The sequence below is a fragment of the Schistocerca cancellata genome, chromosome 7, assembly GCF_023864275.1.
Source record: "Schistocerca cancellata isolate TAMUIC-IGC-003103 chromosome 7, iqSchCanc2.1, whole genome shotgun sequence".
In the NCBI taxonomy this organism is placed as follows: Eukaryota; Metazoa; Arthropoda; class Insecta; order Orthoptera; family Acrididae; genus Schistocerca; species Schistocerca cancellata.
In genome coordinates this window covers 365,605,329-365,628,902 of record NC_064632.1, presented here as the reverse complement: position 1 = coordinate 365,628,902, position 23,574 = coordinate 365,605,329, and the positions used below count along the sequence as shown (strand labels likewise).

The window sequence follows — 23,574 nt, the reverse complement described above, 5'->3', positions numbered from 1 at the left end:
CATACTATCCCTCCCCCTTCCCGCCCCAGCCTCCTCCATACCATCACCCAGTCGCCACTCGTATCATGCACTGGTGCTGCTGCTTGTAATGTGGTTTCAGTTGCCTGAGACTGCAGTCATGTGCATGAGTTTGTGTGTGTGTGTGTGTGTGTGTGTGTGTGTGATCTATTGTTGATGAAGGCCTTACTGGCCGAAAGCTTTATTTGTGAGTCTTTTTGTTGCACCTATCTGCGACTCAGGATCTCCGATATATGGTGAGTAGCAACTTTCCTTTTCATAATTTTGTTACGATAAAATTTATTTATGACTCTGAATGCTGGTTGGAGGAAAATTTGTCAAACAAACAGCATAAAACTTAAATAAATTGCGCATGCAAACTGTTTAACCGTCTTGCAAAGTTTCACAGCTTCATTGCAATTATCCACTGAAATGCAGCACTTGCAACTTGGCCAAAATTTTGAAATGTCACTGTGAAACTTTATTCTCATTCATGTAGAAGCACAAAGCATAAAAATTCGTGAGCTAAAAATTTGTATGTCTGCCTATGATTAGCAAAACTGCACACAAAATCTGAACAAAATGTGGGGTAGCTGAACCTTCTCATTCCTTGTCAGTCAATCTAATTCTCAACATTTGTCTGCAGCATCACATCTCAAATGATTCAATTCTCTTCTCTTCTGGTTTTCCCATAGTCCATATTTCACTACCATACAATTCTCTGCTCCAAATATAGATTTTCAGAAACTTCTCCCTCAAATTAATGCCTAAGTTTGATACTAGCAGACTTCTCTTGGCCAGAAACACCCTTTTTTCCAACACTAGTCTGCTCTTTATGTCCTCCTTGCTTCATCCATGATGGGTTACCTTGCTGCTTATGAAGCAGAATTCCTTAACTTTTTCTACTTTGTGATCCCCAATTCCAATGTTAAATTTCTCCCTGTTCACATTTCTTCTACTTCTCACTATTTTCGTCTTTCTTCGATTTACTCTCATGTTCTATGCTAATTAGGTTATTCATTCCTTTCAACAGATCCGGTAATTATTCTTCACTTTCACTGAGGATAGCAATATCATCAGTGAACCTTATCACTGATATCCTTTCACCTTCAATTTTAATCCCTATCTTGAACCTTTATTTTATTTCCATGATTGTTTCTTTGATTTATAGATTGAACAGTAGTGGCAGAAGACTGCAGCCCTGTCGTACACCATTTTAAATCTGAGTACTTTGTTCTTGGTCTTCCAGCCTTATTGTTACTTCTTGGTTCCCACCTTTCCATATAGCTTACCCCTATTTTTCTCAGAATTTCGAAAATTTTCCACCATTTTAGATCGTCCCACACATTTTCCAGGTCAACAAATCCTGAATGTGTCTTGATTTTTTTTCAGTCTTGCTTATGTTATCAACTGCAACATCAGAACTGCCTCCTTGGTGCCTTTACCTTCCCGAAAACCAAACTGAACACCATCTAACAAATCCTCAAATTCCTTTTCTATTCATTGTATACTATTCTTGTCATGGATGCATGAGGTTTTAAGCTGATCTTGTGATAATTCTTGTATTTGTTGGCTTTTGCTATCTTGGGAACTGTGTGGATGACGTTTTTCCAAAAGTAAGATGGTATAAGGCCAGTCTCATAAATTCTGCTTACATGAATATTGTTTTGTTGCCCCTTCTCCCAAACGACTTTAGAAATTCCGATGGAATTTATCTATTCTTTCTGTCTTATTTGATTTTAAGTCTTCCAATGCTCTTCTTAATTCTGATTCTAGTACTGGATCCCCTACCTCTTCTCTATTGCTTCCTGTTTCTTCTTCTGTCAAGTCATTGGACAGTCTTCACCCTCATAGATGCCTCCAATGTACCCTTTCCATCTATCCACTCCCTCCTCTGCATTTAACAAAGGAATTCTCATTGCACTCTTAATGTTCCCACTCTTCCTTTAATTTTACGGAAAGTTGCTTTGACTTTTCTATGCACTGAGTCAGTCCTTCCAACAATCATTTCTTTCGCAATTTCTTTATGCAGTCGTTTTGCCTTAGCTTCCCTGCACTTCCTATTTATGTCATTCCTAAGTGACTTGTATTCCTATATTCTTGTATTTCCCTGAACATTTTTGGACTTCCCTCTTTTGTTGATCAAGTGAAGTATTTCCCATATTACCCATAGTTTCATGGCAGTTACCTTCTACTCATATATTTCTTTCCAACTTCCATGATTGCCCTTGTTAGAGATGTCTATTCCTCTTCAGTTGAACTGCCTGCTGAGCTATTCATTATTGCAGTTTCTATAGCCTCAGACAACTTCAAGCACATCTCTTCATTCCTTCGTACTTCCATATACCACTTCTTTACCCACTGATTCTTCCTGACTAGTCTCTCAAACTTCAGCCTACTCTTCATCATCACTGCCTTACTGTGGCATAACTTAACTCGAATCTTCTCGTATCTCCCAGCCTTTTCCAAGAATACCTCCTCCTCTTGTGATTCTTGAACGATTATTTGCTATTACTAGCTGAAATTTAATGCAGAACTCTATTAGTCTTTGTCCCCTCTCATTCTTATTATCAAACCCATATTCACCTGTAACCCTTTCTTCTACTCCTGCCCGTACAACTGCATTCCAATCCACCATGGCTATTCGATTTTCATCTCCCTTTATGTACTGAACTACCCATTCAGTATCCTCATATACTGTCCCTCTCTCTTCATCTTCTGCTTGCAATATTGGCACATATACCTGAACTAAAGTTGTCAGTGTTGGTTTTCTGTCGATTTTGATGAGAACGACACTTTTACTGAACTTTTCACAGTAACTCACTCTTTGCCCTACCTTCCTATTCACAACAAATCCTTCACCCATTATACTATTTTCTGTTACTGTTGATATTACCCTATGCTCATCTGAGCAGAAATCCTTGTCTTCTTTCCACTTCACTTTCCTTATCCCCACTATATTAATATTAGGTCTTTGCATTTCCCTTTTCAGACTGCCTAGCATCCATGCTACAATCAAACTTCTGACATTCCATACCCCGATTCATAGAACATTACCCTTGTGTTGGTTATTCAATTTCTTGTGGCCACCTCCGCCTTGGCAATACCCTCCTGGAGATCCAAAGGGGGGACTAGTCGGTAGTCTTTTGCCAATAGAGAGATCATCATAACACGTTTTCAATTACTGGCCCCGTGTCCTGTGGATACACATCGTATCTTGAATGCTGTGGTTTCCTTTGCCCTCTGAATACTTGTGCCATTGATCATTGCTGATTCTTCTACCTTATATGGGCAATTTCCTACCCCAAGGGCTAGAAAATGCCCTGAACCTTTGTCTGCAACTCTGGCCACTTTGACAAGACAGCTGGCAGAAAGAGTGATGTCTTATGCTGGAAGTCCTTGGTCACCATTGCTGATGATTTTTATTCAAAATTTAAGCAGTGGTGAGGTCTCAACCTGGGACTTATGATGTTTTGAGTACTAGTCAAAGAAGCTACTCACAGACCATGGATGGTAAACTACCTTACAACCATCAAAATTTGCTCAGTCTCCAAAGCTTGTCCCCATGTCCCTACTGTGTACCCTTGTTGTTGTTGTTGTTGTGGTCCTCAGTCCTGAGACTGGTTTGATGCAGCTCTCCATGCTACTCTATCCTGTGCAAGCTTCTTCAACTCCCAGTACTTACTGCAACCTACATTCTTCTGAATCTGCTTAGTGTATCATCTCTTGGTCTCCCTCTACGATTTTTACATTCCACGCTGCCCTCCAATGCTAAATTTGTGATCCCTTGATGCCTCAGATCATGTCCTACCAACCGGTCCCTTCTTCTAGTTAAGTTGTGCCACAAACGCCTCTTCTCCTCAATTCTATTCAATACCTCCTCATTAGTTATGTGATCTACCCATCTAATCTTCAGCATTCTTCTGTAGCACCACATTTCGAAAGCTTCTATTCTCTTCTTGTCCTAACTATTTATCGTCCTTGTTTCACTTCTATACATGGCTACACTCCATACAAATACTTTCAGAAATGACTTCCTGACACTTAAATCTATACTTGATGTTAACAAATTTCTCTTCTTCAGAAACGCTTTCCTTGCCATCGCCTGTCTACATTTTATATCCTCTCTACTTCCACCTTAATCAGTTATTTTGCTCCCCAAATAGCAAAACTCCTTTACTACTTTAAGTGTCTGATTTCCTAATCTAATTCCCTCAGCATCACCCGACTTAATTCGACTGCATTCCATTATTCTCGTTTTGCTTTTGTTGGTGTTCATCTTATATCCTCCTTTCAAGATACTGTCCATTCCGTTCAACTGCTCTTCCAAGTCCTTTGCTGTCTCTGACAGAATTACAATGTCATCGGCGAACCTCAAAGTTTTTATTTCTTCTCCATGGATTTTAATACCTACTCGGAATTTTTCTTTGTTTCCTTTACTGCTTGCTCAATATACAGATTGAATGACATCGGGGATAGGCTACAACCCTGTGTTACTCCCTTCCCAACCACTACTTCCCTTTCATGCCCCTCGACTCTTTATAACTGCCATCTGGTTTCTGTACAAATTGTAAATAGCCTTTGGCTGTATTTTACCCCTGCCACCTTTAGAATTTGAGAGTATTCCAGTCAACATTGTCAAAAGCTTTCTCTAAGTCTACAAATGCTAGAAACGTAGGTTTGACTTTCCTTAATCTTTCTTCTAAGATAAGTCGTAGAGTCAGTATTGCCTCACATGTTCCAATATTTCTATGGAATCTAAACTGATCTTCCCCTAGGTTGGCTTCTACCAGTTTTTCCATTCGTCTGTAAAGAATTCGCGTTAGTATTTTGCAGCTGTGACTTATTAAACTGATAGTTCAGTAATTTTCACATCTGTCAACACCTGCTTTCTTTGGGATTGGAATTATTATATTCTTCTTGAAGTCTGAGGGTATTTCACCTGTCTCATACATCTTGCTCACCAGATGGTAGAGTTTTGTCAGCACTGGCTCTCCCAAGGCCGTCAGTAGTTCTAATGGAATGTTGTCTACTCCCAGGGCCTTGTTTCGACTCAGGTCTTTCAGTGCTCTGTCAAACTCTTCACGCAGTATCGTATCTCCCATTTCATCTTCATCTACATCCTCTTCCATTTCCATAATATTGTCCTCAAGTACATCGCCCCTGTATAGATCCCCTACATACTCCTTCCACCTTTCTGCTTTCCCTTCTTTGCTTAGGACTGGGTTTCCATCTGAGCTCTTGATATTCATACAAGTGGTTCTCTTTTCTCCAAAGGTCTCTTTAATTTTCCTGTAAGCAGTATATATCTTACCCCTCGTGAGATAAGCCTCTACAGCCTTAAATTTGTCCTCTAGCTATCCCTTCTTAGCCATTTTGCACTTCCTGTTGATCTTATTTTTGAGACGTTTGTATTCCTTTTTGCCTGCTTCATTTACTGCATTTTTATATTTTCTCCTTTCATCAATTAAATTCAATATTTCTTCTGTTACCCAAGGATTTCTACTAGCCCTCATCTTTTTACCTACTTGATCCTCTGCTGCCTTCACTATTTCATCCCTCAGAGCTACCCATTCTTCTTCTACTGTATTTCTTTCCCCCATTTGTGACAATTGTTTCCTTATGCTCTCCCTGATACTCTGTACAACCTCTGGTTTAGCCAATTTATCCAGGTCCCATCTCCTTAAATTCCCACCTTTTTGCAGTTTCTTCAGTTTTAATCTGCAGCTCATAACCAATAGATTGTGGTCAGAGTCCACATCTGCCCCTGGAAATGTCTTATAATTTAAAACCTGGTTCCTAAATCTCTGTCTTACCCTTGGTCTCAGTTAAAAACATAGCAGTGTATTCTAATCTCGATCGATCCTTTATAATCGAGTCCCAGTATAATGACACATGAGCAAAGGGCCTCATATTTTCAAATATCTTGCATCTGTTCTCCTGGCAATGTTCAGCCAACCTCCCTTTCCTTGATGTGTCTTGTATTTTCAGCACAACACCCAGCTACAGCGCTAATATTATGACCTATCTAGACACTGCTGCATTTGCAAGGGACACCATGCACATTAGGCACTCAAAGACCTCCTTCGTCACAATGTGTAACATATCTTGTGCCTTGGAGGTGGGCCTGAACACTTCTCATCCTACACCTCTGCAGCATGCATTCTTGCTTGCTGGCCATTACGTCGTACTATGGAAGGATTGAATCCAGTTAGGCACTTCCCACCGATTCAGGAGGCATACTTCGTTGGTGGTATTTGAAAGCAGTTTCAATGACTCTCTTGATGCAACCATGGTCTGTGAACATGAGTCCCAAATCCTACAATTCAATGTGTAGATGGCTGTCATCAGAAATCATCTTTGTTCTTTGAATTAATATGTTCAGACCACTGTCTTGTGTACAGTGTGGAAAAAACTATTTGTGTTCAGGTACCAGCCAGTTTGGTTTCCCATACACTAAATGACCAAGCTGCTCAACTAAAACACCCAAGAATTTTATGTTGCTATGGATGTTTTTAATATGATCAACAAACTGCTGCAGTGCATTTTCACTGTTAGGCCATATGAGGAATGCGTCATCAACATACTGTAGAAAGCATGATGGAAGCAATATCACAAGAGTTCATGATCGATGGAGACAGTGATGATCCATTGCTGTGCCATCTGTCATCTCAGAATATCCAGCATATCTTTACAAGCTCTCTCATAAAAAGTGGCAAGACATCCAGATAATTATGTCGTTTTGGCCTATTTTCATTTTCTAGAGTGTCTCACTGTTTGCGAGTTAACAACTTGGCATTTGCAGTGCCCTACTTTAAGCGCTAATATGCCTACCAGTCTGTTGGTGGATGAACTGACTGCATCAAAAACGGGCTTAAGTGGGATAACTTCCTTGTATATCTTCATCAATCTATAAAGCCGAGAATGTATGGGGAATGTGGCATTAATTTCTTCATTCATCCTGGAAAACCAGAATCCTCCTAGAACTTTCCTGCCTTTCTGACAATGGCCTGTGTTGGATCAAAACTAAGCTCCCAGCATGTATTGTCCTCTAATGTAGCACTTTCTGGTGGCAGATTTCGTTGTTCATTGTTCAGAGATCCACAGTGGCATTTCCTTTATCAGTTGGAACAAAAGCTAAGCCTTTGAACACACATAACAAGCATAACCCTTGTTTTTCCTCAAGGCTAATAGTAAATTTTGGTGTCTCTGCTAGTGGTCAGGCATTGTTCCATGCAAGAGATGCCTAACGCACCGCTGTATTCCACCAATAATATCTGATATTGGTCATTCCCAGTTGAATAGCAAGTTGATGATGGAAATAAATGACAATCAAGGAGGTTTTGGCATTAATATCACGCTGATACCTCATGTGTCAGATCTACTATCTCATTATGGCTTGACTAGCTTCTTTAAAATTCTAACTGCAGCCCTAACTTACCCAGGTAGCTTTGCAAAATCAACTGATATTACTTACAACTTATTTCAGAATATATGAAACATCTTACCACGTACTTTAAGAAGAATCACTTGTAAAAACATACCCCCATGTTTTGATATATTTGACTCTTTTGTGAAATCTGGCTGAATTTCATATTAATTAGCTATCACTGAACTAAATGTTTATACACAAGCAGTCACAAAAGGAAAAAGATATAAATGACTAAGATGATTTGTTTTATTATCCTGGCTTGCCTAATCACAATTTCACTGTAACAAAATTTGAAAACAAATAAAACAACCAAGAGACTCACTCATCCACAAACAGTACAGATGGGCCCCAATTTCTGCATTCCAGTAGATCTTCTATAAACTTAGGGTCATCATTTGGTATTTCCAAAGAGCTGACAATGTGAAGATCATCCTGAAAATAACCAAATGTAAATTCATAAAAAATTGATTCTATCAAGCCTCTAAAATTGTTATGTTAACAAAACTTTTAATTCAGGTATCAATAAAAGAATACAATCATTTCATTGTCAAACTTAATGGAAACAGAAGTAATTAATAAGCAGTGTGTTAATACACAGAGTGATAATAACTGAGTTTTAAAATGCTGTAAAGAAAGAACCACTGCTCAGAATGACATAAAATTTGAAAGGTATGTTAATAAAGAAGCGGAGAATTTTACAAGCTGGGGAGGGGGACACTTACAAAAATTTTCCCACTGGATGGTGCCGTAAATGTCATAACATAAATGTGTTTGGCTACAAATGACAGATGAATCACACAATACAATGACTATGTTGTGAGTTCCACATTAAACCAACCATAATGTGATACGTGCATGATTGCACAGGTTCAGCCTTCTACAGTAATGACACGGTTAGTTAAGTAAGCCCATACACCAAGGCAAGGTCATAATGCATCAAATGGGAAAAACCAGTTTTTATGTTCCCGAAACAAAAACTGCATAAAAAGCAACAAGAAAATCAGTTTTTCATTGTTGTGCGACTGACGCAAAACATGCTTCAATATGCTGTCCACCATTTTCTGCAACAAAGTTGAGATTGAGAAACAACAAGTTCCACAACAGATCAGAGAGTCTCAGGGGTCACATTCAGAGTATGTTGCGCAATGCGTGCCTTCAATTCAGCTACGTTTGGAATTAAAAGCATTTAATACAGCACCTTTCAGATAAACCCACAGCCAAACGTCACATGGATTAAGATCAGTGGGCTGGATGGCTGTAGGGAAAAGATGACTGATAATTATAGCATTTCCAAAACGCCAATGCAGCAACTGCTTCACTAGCTGTGCTATGTGCGGAGCAGTGCTATCTTGCATAAAAATGATCCTACCCACTCATCCATAGCTGCTGAAGGGTTGGGATAATGTTGATGTGCAAAAGGCTCTCATAGTATTTGCCAGTAATGATATAGGTGACAGGACCTGCAAAAATCATCTCCTCAAAAAAATGTAGCCCGAGGATAAACAATGCCGTCAAGCCACAATGCATAGTTACAGGTTGATAAGCGAGCAGATTTTCTGTTGCCTGCAATTCTGTGAACTGTAATGTCCTTGGCGATGGAAATGGGGTTTGTCTGTCCACAGAATATTCCTTGGCCATTCATTGTCCACTCCCACGTGAGTAAGAAAGTTTAGAGTAAACGTTTGTCTTACTGGTAGGTCAGCATGAAGCAACTCTTCAATGTGGGTAATTCTCTATGGATAGCAGTGCAGGGTGTTTCTAAGGAGGTGTACGTGAATGGACCTCAAGTACAGGTGGTAAAGGCAAGCACCCCACTTCAGACAGAAGAGACTGGACACAAACTGCAATCGTAAGCCCTGACCTGGGCCGCCGATGCAAGAGATGAACCGCGATGGGTGCGAAAAGGAGACGCTAATTCAGATGTTCAGGAGAACTATGAATGTGTGCAATGTAAGTGGCGAGCAGTTGTGCATGGCTAACCTTCAATGGAGGGACTCTGGCCTCCACCAGGACACTGGTCACTGGACTCATTCTAAAAGCTCCTGTTGCCAGTTGAACCCCACAGTGGTGCACTGGGTAGAGTAAACGCAACGCTGAGGGCGCTGCCGAACTGTAAACCAGACTCCCATAGTCAAGATAGGATTGAACAAGGGCTCTGTAGAGCTGCAGCAGCGTAGAGCGATCTGCATCCCAGTTGGTGTTGCTCAGGCAGCAGAGGTCATTGAGATGCTGCCAGCACTTCCGCTTCAGCTGACGAAGATGAGGAGGCCACATCAATCGGGCGTCAAAAACCAATCCTAAGAATCAAAATGTCTACACTACAATGAGTGGATCATCATTAAGGTAAAGTTCTGGTTCCAGATGAATTGTACAATGCCGACAGAAGTGCATGACACACAACTTCACGGCTGAAAACTGGAAGCCATGGGCTAGAGCCTATGACTGCGCCTTGTGGATGGCTCCCTGTAGACACCGCTCAGCAACACACGTACTGGAGGAGCAGTACAAAATGCAGAAGTCGTCTGCATACAGAGTAGGTGAGACAGATGGCCCAACAGCTGCTACTAGACCGTTAATGGCCACTAAAAATAAAGATATATTCAATACAGAGCCCTGCGGGACCCCATTCTCCTGTATACGGGAAACTATGGGAGGCACCAATTTGAACATGGAAAGTACGGAGCGATAGGAAATTTATGACACGACCTGGCGACATCATATCCTTGCCACATTATATGAGTGTGGGCTCCGGAGACCACACTCATATAATGTGGCAAGGATATGATGTCGCCAGGCCGTGTCATAAGCTTTACGTAAATAAAAAAAGACGGCAACCAGATGTTGGCGTCTGGATAAGGCTGTTCGGATGGCAAACTTGAGGTAAAATAGATTATCAGCGGTAGAGCGACCTTGGTGGAAACCACCCTGGCATGGAGCTAGTAGGCCATATGACTTTAGGACCCAACACAACTGCTGACTTACCATATGTTCTAACAGCTTACAAAGAACATTGGTGAAGCTGATAGCTATCCACAACAAGTGGGTATTTGCCAGGCTTGAGCACTGGAATGATTGTGTTCTCCCGCCATTGCGATGGAAAGATGCCATCGCACCAGATACGGTTGAAGATGACGAGGAGATGTCGCTTGTAGTCGGACGAGAGAGTTTGATCATCTGACTGTGGATCCAATCTGGCCCAGGAGCTGTGTTGGTGCAATGTGCAAGGGCACTGAGGAACTCCCACGCTGTAAATGGAGCGTTATAGGGTTTACTGTGATGTTCAGTGACTTTCCATCTGCTGTTTGAGGGTGCGAAAGACTGGGGGATAATTCCCCGATGCGGAGACTCGAGCATAGTGCTCAGCAAAGTGCTTAATAATTGCTTTTGTGTCGGTAGATAACACACCACTGATATTAATGCCAGTGACACCCGTCGGGGTCTGGTACCCACAAACAAGCCTGATCTTCATCCAGACTTGGGAAGGTGATGTATAACACCCAATGGTTGAGAAGTATCTCTCCCAACATTCCTGTTTCAGTCTTTTTATAAGCTGGCAAACACGGGCACGGAGCAGTTTAAAAGCTATTAGGTGCTCTAGGGAAGAGTGCCGCAGTAGAGCTTGCTGACGCTCTTTAATTTCCTCAGCAATTTCTGACGACCACTAAGGTACTGACTTTTGCTGGGGGCACTCTAAAGAAGAAGGGATCGTGTTTTCCGTTGCAGAAACTATTGTTCTCGCGACCCACTCAACCACCACATCGATGGTACCATGAGAGGGAGATTCAACGGTGGCAGCAGAGGTGAAAGCTTCTCAGTCTGCCTTGTTTAAAGCCCATATGTGTAGACGTCAGGGGGAATGGTGCTGGGGGAGTGACAGGAAGATGGGAAAGTGGTTACTACTACACAAGTCATTGTGGGCTCTCCCATGGACAGATGGGAGAAGTCCTGGGCTGCAGAGGGATAAATTGATGGCCGAGTAAGTGCCATGAGCCACACTGTAATGTGTGGGGGCCCCAGTATTTAAGAGGCAGAGGTTGAGTTGAGATAGCAAAGTTTCAACATCTCTACCTCCGCCGAGTAAGTGCCATGAGCCACACTGTAATGTGTGGGGGCCCCAGTATTTAAGAGGCAGAGGTTGAGTTGAGATAGCAAAGTTTCAACATCTCTACCTCCGCCAGTAAGCACGGTGCCACCCCACAAGGGGTTAAGGGCGTTAAAATCTCCAAAAAGTAGGAAAGGTTTAGAGAGTTGATGAATCAGTGCAGCCAATGCGTTCAGGGATACTGCACCATGTGGAAGAAGATATAAGTTGCAGACAGTTATTTCCTGAGTCGTCCTTATCCTGACAGCCGCAGCTTGAAGAGGGGTTTGAAGGGGTGCAGGTTCACTGCATACAGAGTACAGGACATAGACACAAATTCCACCTGACACTTTATTATAGTCGCTACGGTTCTTTTAATATCCCCTATAGCCACGGAGGGCAGGGGTCCGCATTGCCGGCTACCAGGTTTCCTGGAGGGCAATGCAGAAAGCAGGTGTAAAGCTTAACAGTTACTGTAGCTCAGCCAGGTGGTGGAAAAAACCGCAGCAATTCCACTGGAGGATGACGTTATCGTGAGGCTGGTAAGGCATGAAGTGCGCAGGGAGGTAGGTTATGCCTCAGGGTCACTTGCTGCCATTGATTATGTGTATCCATTCCTATTGTGGATGAGGCAGCTGTGAGATCCAGGCCCTCAGGGGACACTACAATCCCCACATCCTCAGATGCAGAATTGGTAGGGAGTGGTGGTGTTTGGGCCACTGGAGGGTCCTTTTGCTTAGCAGACTTCTTCGTTTGGTTGCCAACTCACTTCTCTTTAGGGGCTTGCTGGGAGGACTTCTCCAAAGCAGCTTCAGGGCATGGAGGAAGGCCATGAAGTTCTTTGTCCAGCAGCTTTTGGCTCCTTTAGCCACTACTGAGTGTCCTCTGTGGCATCAATGGAGACCTTTGGAGAGACGGTCCCAAGGGACCCCTTCCGCATGAGAGGAGCCGAAGGAGACTGTTGCTTCTCCAGCTGGGGGGAGGGGACCGATGTCCCTTGCATTTGGGGGGAGATCTTGCTCCAGAAGTAGGTACTTTGGAATCAACGTAAGTAGATTTGCTCCCTACCGCCAGGGGGGAGACATATTCTAGCGACCTGGAGGGACCACTGTTTGTGGCACAGTGTATGGCACAAGTGTATTTGTGACGGCGATGATAATGTAGTTGCAGCATATGTGGACATCAACCCAACAGTGTGTAATCATTCACATTTACGTTTAGCCTCTTGGTAAATCAACCGGTCCAGGGTCTTGTACGCCATGATTTTCCGCTCCTCGTGGAGTACTGTGCAGTCTGGCGAGCAGGGGGAGTGCTACTCTCCACAGTTGATACAAGTGGGAGGAGGCGCACATGGAGTACCTGGATGCAATGAACATCTGCAGTCTCGACATGTGGCACTGGAAGTGCAGCGGGAAGACGTACCCGAATTTCCAGCACTCAAAGTGCCGCATAGGGGGAGGGACGTATGGTTTAATGTCACAGTGGTAAACCATGACGACCTTTACAGGCAATGAATCACCCAAAGGCCAAGATGAAGGCATCGGTAGCAACCCTGTAGTCTTTGGATTCCCAGTAAACACGCTGTATGAAATGAACAACCTGCCATTTTAGATTGGTGCGGAGCTCTTTGTCAGACTGCAAGAGGAGGTCATAATGGAAAATAATCCCCTGGATCATGTTGAGACTTTTATGGGGAGTGACAGAAACAGGAATATCACCCAGCCGGTCTCAAGTGAGAAACGCCCGGGATTGGGCTGGGTATGCTGTCTAAATCAAGATAGCTCTTCATCAGACTGCAAGAGGAGGTCATGATGGAAAATAATCCCCTGGACCATGTTGAGACTTCTATGGGGAGTGAGAGAAACAGGAATATCACCCAGCCAGTCACAAGTGAGAAACGCCCGGGACTGGACTGGGTATGCTGTCTAAATCAAGACTGCACCGCCTCTCATCTTGGACAGCGCTGTCACTTCCCCAAACTTATTCTCAAGATGTTCAACAAAAAATTGAGGCTTTGTAGGTAGAAAGGAGTCCCCACCCATTCTGCTACAGACTAAATACTGAGGTGAATAGGGCTCTCTTCTTTCTGTAGCCCTACATTCCTCCCGTGGTGTGACGAGGGAGGGAAATGATTTTGGGTCATACCTGTCAGCACTGTACTCGATCTTGCCCTTCTTAGAGACTGCTGGTGCCGTTCGGTCACCAACAAGAGATGACTTAGTCTGCTTCATTGTGTGTCATCCGCCCTGATGCCACCCACTCTGATCAGTAGTTCTTCCCCACAGGCTCCACCCAGCCACAGCAAAGGCCACTTGGCACGATGGCCGTTGCTGGGAGTCCTGATGCCCAGGGAAGACAGGCATCTACTCCTTGGCATACATGGGGAGTTTACAGATCAGGCATCAGCAGTGCGATCCCTGTGTTGTCAGGGGGCTACCACCAAATGGGTACATGACGGCCCCACCACAACGGACTGACTACTGTGCTGGATATTGGGCACAGAGAAATCCTATATTGTCATGGGGTTGAAAGAGGACAGGAGACAATTGAAGAAGATGACATGTCCCGGGAAGTGTCGTCACCCAAATAGTTGAATTGTAGGTGGAGGTGCAAAGCCATGATGACAAGAGGTTCAGGATATCGAATCTAAGGGCAGTATGGATAACTCATGCACCACGCCGTTCCCCATATGGCCTGCACTTCTGAGAATTTGGAATGTGGCAGGCCAAACCATGAAATGGGACCTGAATTTACAGGGCCAAAAAGTGTGAGACTCTGTTAGTCACCTCTTACAACAGGCAGGAATACCTTGGGCCTATTCTAACCCCCGGACCCGCAGGGGGCGGGGGGAATTCTATAGAAGAATGTTACAGATTTGATGCGTAGATTGAATAGTAAATGAAGTGGCACTTAAAGGAATTGGAAAAATTAGAAATTTGTAACACAACTTGACTAAAAGAAGAGTTTTACTGATAGAACACAACCTAAAGCATCACAGAGTCATCAATTTGGCAACGGAAGGACATATGGCGGTAAAAATTGTACAGGGAGCCCAAGGCTTGAATACAGTAAGCAGGTTTAAACGGATGCCACTTGTAGTACAGGGTGTCCATAAAAGAATGTCCCAGTTATAAATTTTAATAGTATCAACTGTATGCATTGTAGTGTATTCGTTCAAGGGAGCAATTAAAGAGTACCTCAAAGTTTTAGATAAGCACATGTGCGAGTACTGATTTTTTGTTCCCCCACTTGCAGCACTACTCATGCACAATGGCGGCTCATGAGCATAAAGCTTTTTGTGTTCTGCAGTTTGCTACAAGTGAATTTGTAATTCCAGTTCAACAAGTGTTTCTTTTAAAGTTTAATTGGCTACCCCGTGTGGCAAAAAAATCCACTGATGGTATAGTCAATTTCAAACAATTGGATGTGTGTGTAAAGGGAAAAGCACAAGATGACTGAAAGTTTTTGAAGGGGATGTGGATCGTGTCAGAGCATCATACCTTCGTAATCCTAAGAAATCTATTCGGAAATCAAGTATTGAACTTAAGAAGCTAGAGATAAAGTTGAGGAAGGTTTTAAGAAAATGTATACATGTGTGTCCATGCTGGTTACAGTTAGTACATGCTTTAAAGCCACGTGACTATGGCATTTGTTATAACTTTTCAGGTGAAGTGTTGCAGTGGGAAGATGACTTTCTTGATTGTGTGTGTTCAGTGATGAGGCAACTTTTCGTCTAAACAGAAGTTTGAATTGAGTGCAACAGTTGCAAATGTTTCTGTGTCACAAGGTACACCCATTGCTAATATAGTACCAACTAAACTGTGTACAAGCACATTAAAAGTTGTTTCACATGACATACTACCAGCAGGTACAGGAAAGTTTATTTGTGTTATGATAGATATCAATGTCCCACAACAAGCTTTATGTTTAATAGAACCATTGTCCCAAGCTATGGAAATAAATGGCCAGGTTGTGGTGCCAATTAGCATGGATAATTTTGTAATGAATGAAGTAATTCTCCTGGAGGGATTGATAGTAGCTACACTAAAGGTAATCGAAAAAGACGACATTGATGGATCAGAAATAGATTACAGTGTTGAGCAAACTGTCAGCACATCAGTGTTACATAATGAGGTTAAACACTGAAAGGGTAATGATCTATCAGTCATGGAGTCACTGTTACTTTGATACAGAGCTTTGTTTAATTCAGGTCCTTTACCAGCCACAACCATAATGCTGCAATGCATTCCAACAGGTAGCCCTGTAACAGTGCACTGTAAACAGTATAGGCTACAAAACATCTCCAGCCATTAACTGAACATTTTGTAGGTCAACAGCTTACAGAAGGAATAATAGAACACAATGATAGTCCTTGGTCAGTAAGCACAGAAACCATGCCGAAAAATTCACCTGACGGAAGAAGAAAACATACATTCTGTTGTGATTATAGGTTTTTTAAATGAACATACAGTAAATGCAGATCCAATTCCAAATATTGCTGAAACTTTGGATAACCTGGGAAATGTAAAGTCTTTTCTATGATAGAATTAAGGACTTGGTATCAACAATTGAAGTGCGTCCAGAAAATAGCCTGAACACAGCTTCTACAAAACCATATGGTCACTACCCACAGAATGCTTTTGGGTTAAAAAATCCACCTGCAACATTTCACCACTTGTTAGATGGAGTTCTTCGAGGTTTAAAACCAAAAACACGCATCGTCTACTTGGTTGACGACACCTTTTTTTTCCCTCTTTCTTTCTTTTTTTCAAAAGATCTAGATGAACATGCAGAGTGCCTAAGTGAACTATCTGATTAACTGCAAACACAAAAATGGATATGGATGATGACCTTTCTTTTTCTCACCCCCCCCCCCCCAAAGATCTTGATGAAAATGCAAAGTGTTAAGTGAAGTATTTGATACAATTCAAACAGCTCGTCTCATGTTGAGCTTTGATAAATTTTGCCCACCCACAAGTTAATTACCTGGAGCATATTATTAGTGAAGATGGAGTGAGGACAGATCCTTGTCTCACTTTAGCTGTGCATGATTTTTCAGATCCATTAACAGTTAAGCAATTGCAATCAGTTCTTGGATATTGCATATTATTACTGAAAATTCATAAAAGGCTTTGTGGAAATTGCACAACCAGTGACTACATTATTGAAAAAAGGGGTTGTGTTTCAGTGGACACCAGAATGTCAGGCAGTGTTTCAAAATTTGACTGATATACTGACTTCAGATCCTATATTAATTTTTCCTGATTTACTAAAGGATTTATATTATTATGTGATGCAAGCAATACAGCTTTGGGCATCATTTTAAGTCAATCTGTAGATGGAGAAGAGCATGCAGTAGCTTATGTGTCTCACCAGCTGAATATGGCTTAGTGCAATTATTCTACTACAGAAAACCAGATGTTAGCATTGTATTTCTGTTGCTGTCTATATAGCCGTAAATTTGAAGTAGTTACAGATCATACAACCTTGAAGTGGTTATGGAGACTAAAAGAACCTTTACGTCATTTAACAAGACGGGCTGAAATTCAATGAGTTTCAGTATGATGTAGTTCATATGCCTGGTTCAAGCACACAAATGCTACGCTCAGTAGGAAAATTGCAGTGTTGCAAGTATCAGGATTGAATTTGGTAGATTTGAAAAAGGTGAAAGCAGTGGATACAGAATTCCAAGGGTACAGTAAACAACCACATATCTTATGCAAGAAGTTGTACTCTGTAAGTCAACTAAAGCAGAACATACATTGTTACTCCTGCAGCACTATAAACCAATGTGTTGTGACAAGCACATAATCATGTACTATCAGGAGATGGATGTAGGAGTAATGACAGATGATCACACACACACATTTTGGTGAAAAACATGATGTAAAGATGAGGAACAAAATGTAAAAAGTTGCAGTTCATGTGCACAATGAACAAATTTGAGTCACCAAAAGATACAGCTTCAACTTCAGAGGTTACGAGATTTGGAAAAACCTTTTCAGATGATAGGAATCGACCTGTTAGGACCATTTAATAGGAGTTTATTGGCTAATCAGTATGTACTGACAATGATTAACCATTTTTCAAGATACCTTGTAATGACAGCAAAACCAGATCAGAAAGCGAGCACTATATCTCAAACCATGGCTAACAACTGATTAGTTTGGTGTACCAGAAACTACAGTCACAGATCCACAAACTAATTTTATGCCTGTTCTGATGAAACAACTACATCATCAATTGAGAGTCCAATAATTGTGGGCTAGTCCGTTCCAATCACAAGCTAATGGTTGTACAGAATGAGTCCACTGCACCACAGTGAAGATGTTAAGTCACTATGTGAATAGTCAACTTTTAGACTGTAATGTCTATTTAGGCTAAGCAGTGAGTATGTACAACTCAAAAATCCACATAGGGAAGGGCTTTCACCATACAAAGTGCAAAGTATGTGTGACAGATGTAAACATCTGTTGATTAAGTGCATCCAAAGATAGGAATACAGAGCGAACATATGAAGCAATTTGCAAAAACATTAAAAAGGAGTTTGTCAATGAGTGAAATGTGCAAACACAAAGGCATTGGAGTGTCAAGAGTGGATTGGGCAGGGTACAAATAGTTTACCTCACTAGAGAGAAGAACAAAGAGTTCCACTAGCAAATCCCTACATTCCAAAGGGTAAAACCAAGAAATTCTTGACAAAGTTTCAAGGACCATACCAGGTAGTGGAGATGACTTCACTGGCAAATGTCATGCAATAACCAATGAAAACTTCAGTTGTACTTGTTAGTCCAGCTAAACCTTCTAAGAGTACAGTTGACGTGTTACTGCAAATACCTGCACCATTACCACAGAAAAAGAAATTACCACTTGGAATGAGAGTACCGCAGAGCTTGTATGTTGTCTTTAATTTTGTGTTCGGTTACCTACATTAATATTATTGGAACAAAAGTAACACAGATTATACCTTAAGAGCTTAGGTCTAGGTATACTTGATAGAATAACTGTGTATTGTGTTTAATTTTGTGTTGGGTTACCTAGATTAATATGTTTTTAGTTTGCTATACTACATTTTTGTAGACATGCTTTTTACTGAGGGAGGAGAGGATTCAAGGTAATTCCTTTCCGCTAGCTGGTGTCGGAGAGGTAATTAAAATCCAGCTGTTGGAAAATGGGATTTTGTTCTGATGACAACCAGATATACTTCTCATGAACCACAAATGGTTCATTAAAATTCACTCTGAAAGGTAAGAAATAAATTCATCATTTACAGAATATGTTCATTAATATATCTACGGAAGTGGGAAGAGGGGAAATGCTAATATATCTACAGAAACTTCGGGCTCAGTTACAGCAGATGACAGAGATAATCCCAGATATGCTAGAATGAAAGAAAAAGAGGTTGGGTAGATGCTGGTGGGAAATTTTTAAAACTGATATTCGAGACAGCAGATAATGATGACATCACAGATTTAAGTAGTACAATAGGGATAGTATAAGAAATAGCAAGGAACACAGAAGCAACAGTTAGCTGGCATATGACACAAAATACAAATATAGAACTGGGGGTGTTAAACATAATGAGAACAATGCACAAAATAACAAGAGATTAGCAACAGTAAACGAAAATAACAATGGGAAAATTGAGTAAAGACTTAAGTGTGATACAGAATCAGTTAAGGTCACTAGGTGAAAAGCCGATAACAGCCAGAGTGCAGCGTGAACTAGTGAACAGCTTGGGAGATGCGAGAATAGAAACTGAAAGGGCACAAGAAGTGATACATCATCCCACACATGGACAGTTAAGTACAAATTGTTGACACCACAGCAGTTTCTATTATGATTGCAGCAAGCAAAAACAGAATTTCCAACAGGGATACGGCACATTGTACTATAATAAAAAGCGATATAGCACTCTTCTTTCAAATTTCTACAATAAGTTTATTCAGATAAAGCTATGGTATATATTAATGTAGAGTTTATAGTTGCAAGTTTAAATTCTCTTACCAGTGTTTCACATTTCATCCAGATTCGGTCAAATGGAAAATTATTGATAAGTCGGCACAAGTCCAAATTAATCAAGAGTTACTTGTGGCAGGGCAAAGAGATATACATGCTGTTATGTCAAAAGGAGATATTAGAAATTGTGTCACAGAATTAGTCACCATTTGTCTAGCACAGGTAGTTCAAACAGACAAATGGTTCAGTTGTTCCTAGGAAACATGGAAGCACAAGACTAAAAAGTAGTACCAATGCTGCAGCCACATTTTCTGAGGACTGGCAATGACTCGTTATATTCTATGATTTCACCGGACACAGTAACATTAAATTGCTACAATAACATTCATGGGGATTACAAAATTAGAGTTAAAACAAAGTACATTATTAGGAAACGGAACCAAGTGTGAAACTGTCAGAACAAAGTTTCACCTTCCTGCTTCAATTATAGGTACCATGGTAAGTACAGGAACTCAACCAGTGTTGTATTGGCCAGAGAAACCTTTTAGCATGTTACACATGCAAAACCTAACCTTCCTAAATGCTACTTTAGAATGCCTTTTAATACGGACAATAGTAAATTAGTCATTGCATAAAAAGGATAAATTTCACTAGATCTAACATTACAGCATGTTTGAAGATATCAAGGAAAGCACAGAAAAAATATCTTGACAATCAGTGAATCAACCACCAGTTTTATGGTGATACTAGCTTTTATTTGAGCAGTCTACTTTTGCCTCATGAAGAGAGTAAATTGTGCACGGGAACAATCATTATTGAAATTTCTTTGGAATGGATTCATACTAATATGTAAGAGACTTTAGAGTAAAGGGTAAAAAGAAGCAAGCCTTGAAAATAATGCTGAGGTAGGATTAGATTTTTTGTGATCAACTGAACAAAAGGTTCAAAGTGAATGTAAATATGTAAGGCAGTTAACAAGACAGACAGAAAAAGTGGAAGGGAATGTTATGGGACACAATTATTAAGAAATTCAAACCATCAGTGTTAATCATGTGGAAGTGTTGCCAGCTGCCAGCCAGGAAGTGTACACATTTCAACACTGTTTCCAGGTCAGGAAGATAGTCACCTGACACTCTTAAAAGAAACTGAGGAGAAATTCAGCAGAAAATAGTTAGAACAGTGCAGACTGAACTGCCTTCACTACTCCTGTAACATTACTTTAGACAAACTATAGTCTGTCAAAAATTACTTTAGCGAGGATGGAAGCGGTAAGGGGAGAGAACCATGTGGCATACACAGGCCACTTTCTACCAATAGCATGCTACCTGCAGCTGCAGCAAATCCCCGAAGTTGCCAAATCTTTATCCCAAACAACACTTCCTGCTTGCAGTGGGCTTCATTTGCAGTCACCTTGCTGTCCTGTGTGATTGTTGCGCCCTGTAACTTTCTGTGTATTCGTTTTTATGGTTGTAGGAATTGTTACTGTTATTCGTTGTTACTGTTGTCCATTGTGTGGTGCTCAATGCTGTCAGTGGGAAGTTCGTTGAAAGTTGTAAGTGCAAGATTTTGACATTGTTCTCTTGGCCACAGAGGATTGCCATAAGAGGACAGTCAAGAGTAATGATTTGTGCATTACGTGTCTAATTTGAGAATGAAAAACTTAATGGTGGCTCTCCATTACCAAAGTGATAAACAGAACTGCTGCAGCTTTCAATATACACAAGAACACTGTTGTGAAGATTGGGAAGGAATTGTTCTACAAAGAAAAGGAAGCTGAAGAACCATCAAAACTTAACACCCTTGGGAAAAAAAAACCATCATATGGATAAGCAGATTACCAATATCGATTTGTTTGCTGAGGATATGATTCATTGTAATGTTTATGATTACTATCACAGGAAGGAACATCCAATGCTCAGGAAGTTACTGGTCACACTTAAAAAATTAGGACTTTTTCAAGGCAGTCGGACATCCGCATCCACACTTTCACACAACCTTAGCCTTCAATGTGGACATTTCTGTGGCCATAAACTGTTGATGGAGAGGGAGTATACAGCTGCATGGCGATGCAAATTTTTAAGGGGTATTCGTTGTATAAATATCGATGAAGTGATGTGGCTTGACAAAACGTGGGTCAGTTCTGGTCACATTGTCAAGAAGGGTTGGATAGACAACACAGTTAGAGGAACAATGGCAATACCTTCTGGCAAGGATGGCAAACTTCATGCAGGCACTTTCCGGGATTTTCTCCCAAACAGTCCCCCACATTTTTTTTTTTAATTTTTTAAGGAGATTATCACAAAGAAACGAACCATATTACAGTTACATAGTGGTTTGAAGATTCACTAATACCAACTCTTAGAAACGAATCAACAATTGTACCAGATAATGCACCTTATCATTCAATTGTTGTTGTTGATTTACTTTCAAATCTTTCAGTTATTTCTCTATTCCAGGTATGTTTTTTACTATGATGGACATGTGGGAGTCTGCCCAATGGTCAAATGATGGTATGTTTGTACAATTCTCCCGTGTGAATGATTTCTTCAATGTGAAATTTAAAACTTTTGTTTTGCTATCTTCAACTGCCACACCAGACTGGTCAACAACAGACTGAATAGAAACCTTTGACCTGCTTAGCGATTTTACATACAACTCAATTTTCTCGGATTCTCTGCCAGATCTTTTGCTAAGGTGTGACGGCAGTAGTTGTTGTATGCTTCACCCATAGACGTTCTCAGATGCATGAATGTCTACTAACCACTGCTTGTCATCATTTATGCATTCCCTTTTGAACCATGAGTGCAACAGTCTCTGTTCCCTCAGCAACCGCCTAATTTTGTTCTTAAACCATGATGGATCTTTTCCATCCTTTATCCACTTACTAGGCATATAACTCTCCAGACCACTATTTACAATCTGCTTAAACTTTGGCCATAATTCCTCTACATCCATCTTACTGGAACTAAGTGATAGCAATTTACTGTCTAAGTGTGACGTTAATAACTGCTTATCTACTCTATCTAGCAGAAAAACACTCCTAGACTTCTTGACTGATATATTAACTTTTGTAATCATAATTGCTATAATAACATCATGATCGATACAACCTATTTCTATACTGACATTGTAAATAAGGTCTAGCCTATTGGTAGCTACAAGGTCAAACATATTTCCAGTGCGTGTGGACTGCCCAGCTAGCTCCTCAACAAACATTTCAGAAAACGTGTTCAAAAGTATTTCATATGATCATCTGTCTGAACCCCATGCAATGAATGTATAGACATCCCAGTTCACACTTGGCAAGTTAAAGTCGCCTCCAAACAGTATTGCATGATCTGGGTGTTTATGCGCTATTGACCGTAGGCCCCAAAATTAACTTGGTTTCACTTACACCTGTTATACGCGACGAGATGACTTCACTGTCACACTCAACTTTGACCTTAATACAGACAATATCTTTGTGAACTGCAACGAACACTCCCACCTATGGCATGTAATCTGTCTTTCCTATATATGTTTCATGACTCACTAAGTATCTCAGAGCTTTCCACTTTGAGTTCCAGCCAGCTCTCGGTCCCAAGAATAATTTGAGATCAAGAACTTACCTGGAGGGCAGTAAATTCGGGAACTTTATTACAAATACTTCAACAGTTTACTGATAAATTGTGAAAGTCGAAGTGTGTCTTTATACGGAGCGTTGTTTTACTTCCCTTGCTGCATACCGACTGGCGAGTGTTCATCAGAGCAACTTATACTACTGCCTAGCCTAAAAACACCTCATGTCACCCCACAAGTACTCTTCTACCCAAGTACCCGCTTCCTTTGTGCACTGTAGTGCACACCTGACTTGTCCAGGGGAGCCCTACAAATCCCCACACGACAATGCAGATCTAGAAATCTGCAGCCAAGACTGTCACAGAGTTGACGAAGCCTTTGGTTAAGACCCTCCACTCGGCTCCAAACCAAAGGACCCCGATCAACTCTGGGAACAATGCTGTAAACTGCAATCTCTGCTTGCACCCCATGCACAAGCCCAGCAGTCTTCACCACCTCCATCAGCCACCTGTGCGAACTGAGGATCACCTCATAATCCACGCGACAG

At 41.2% G+C, this 23,574-nt stretch overlaps 1 protein-coding gene across 1 annotated transcript in view; it reads right to left on the bottom strand.

The window, feature by feature from the left end:
- LOC126092009 (39S ribosomal protein L4, mitochondrial) overlaps window positions 1-23,574 on the bottom strand; it is a 54,180-nt gene that overhangs the window by 24,373 nt on the left and 6,233 nt on the right. The window contains exon 4 of the mRNA XM_049907388.1: window positions 7,752-7,861. Coding sequence (XP_049763345.1) covers window positions 7,752-7,861 — 110 coding nt within the window. The remainder of the gene's footprint in view (window positions 1-7,751; window positions 7,862-23,574) is intronic.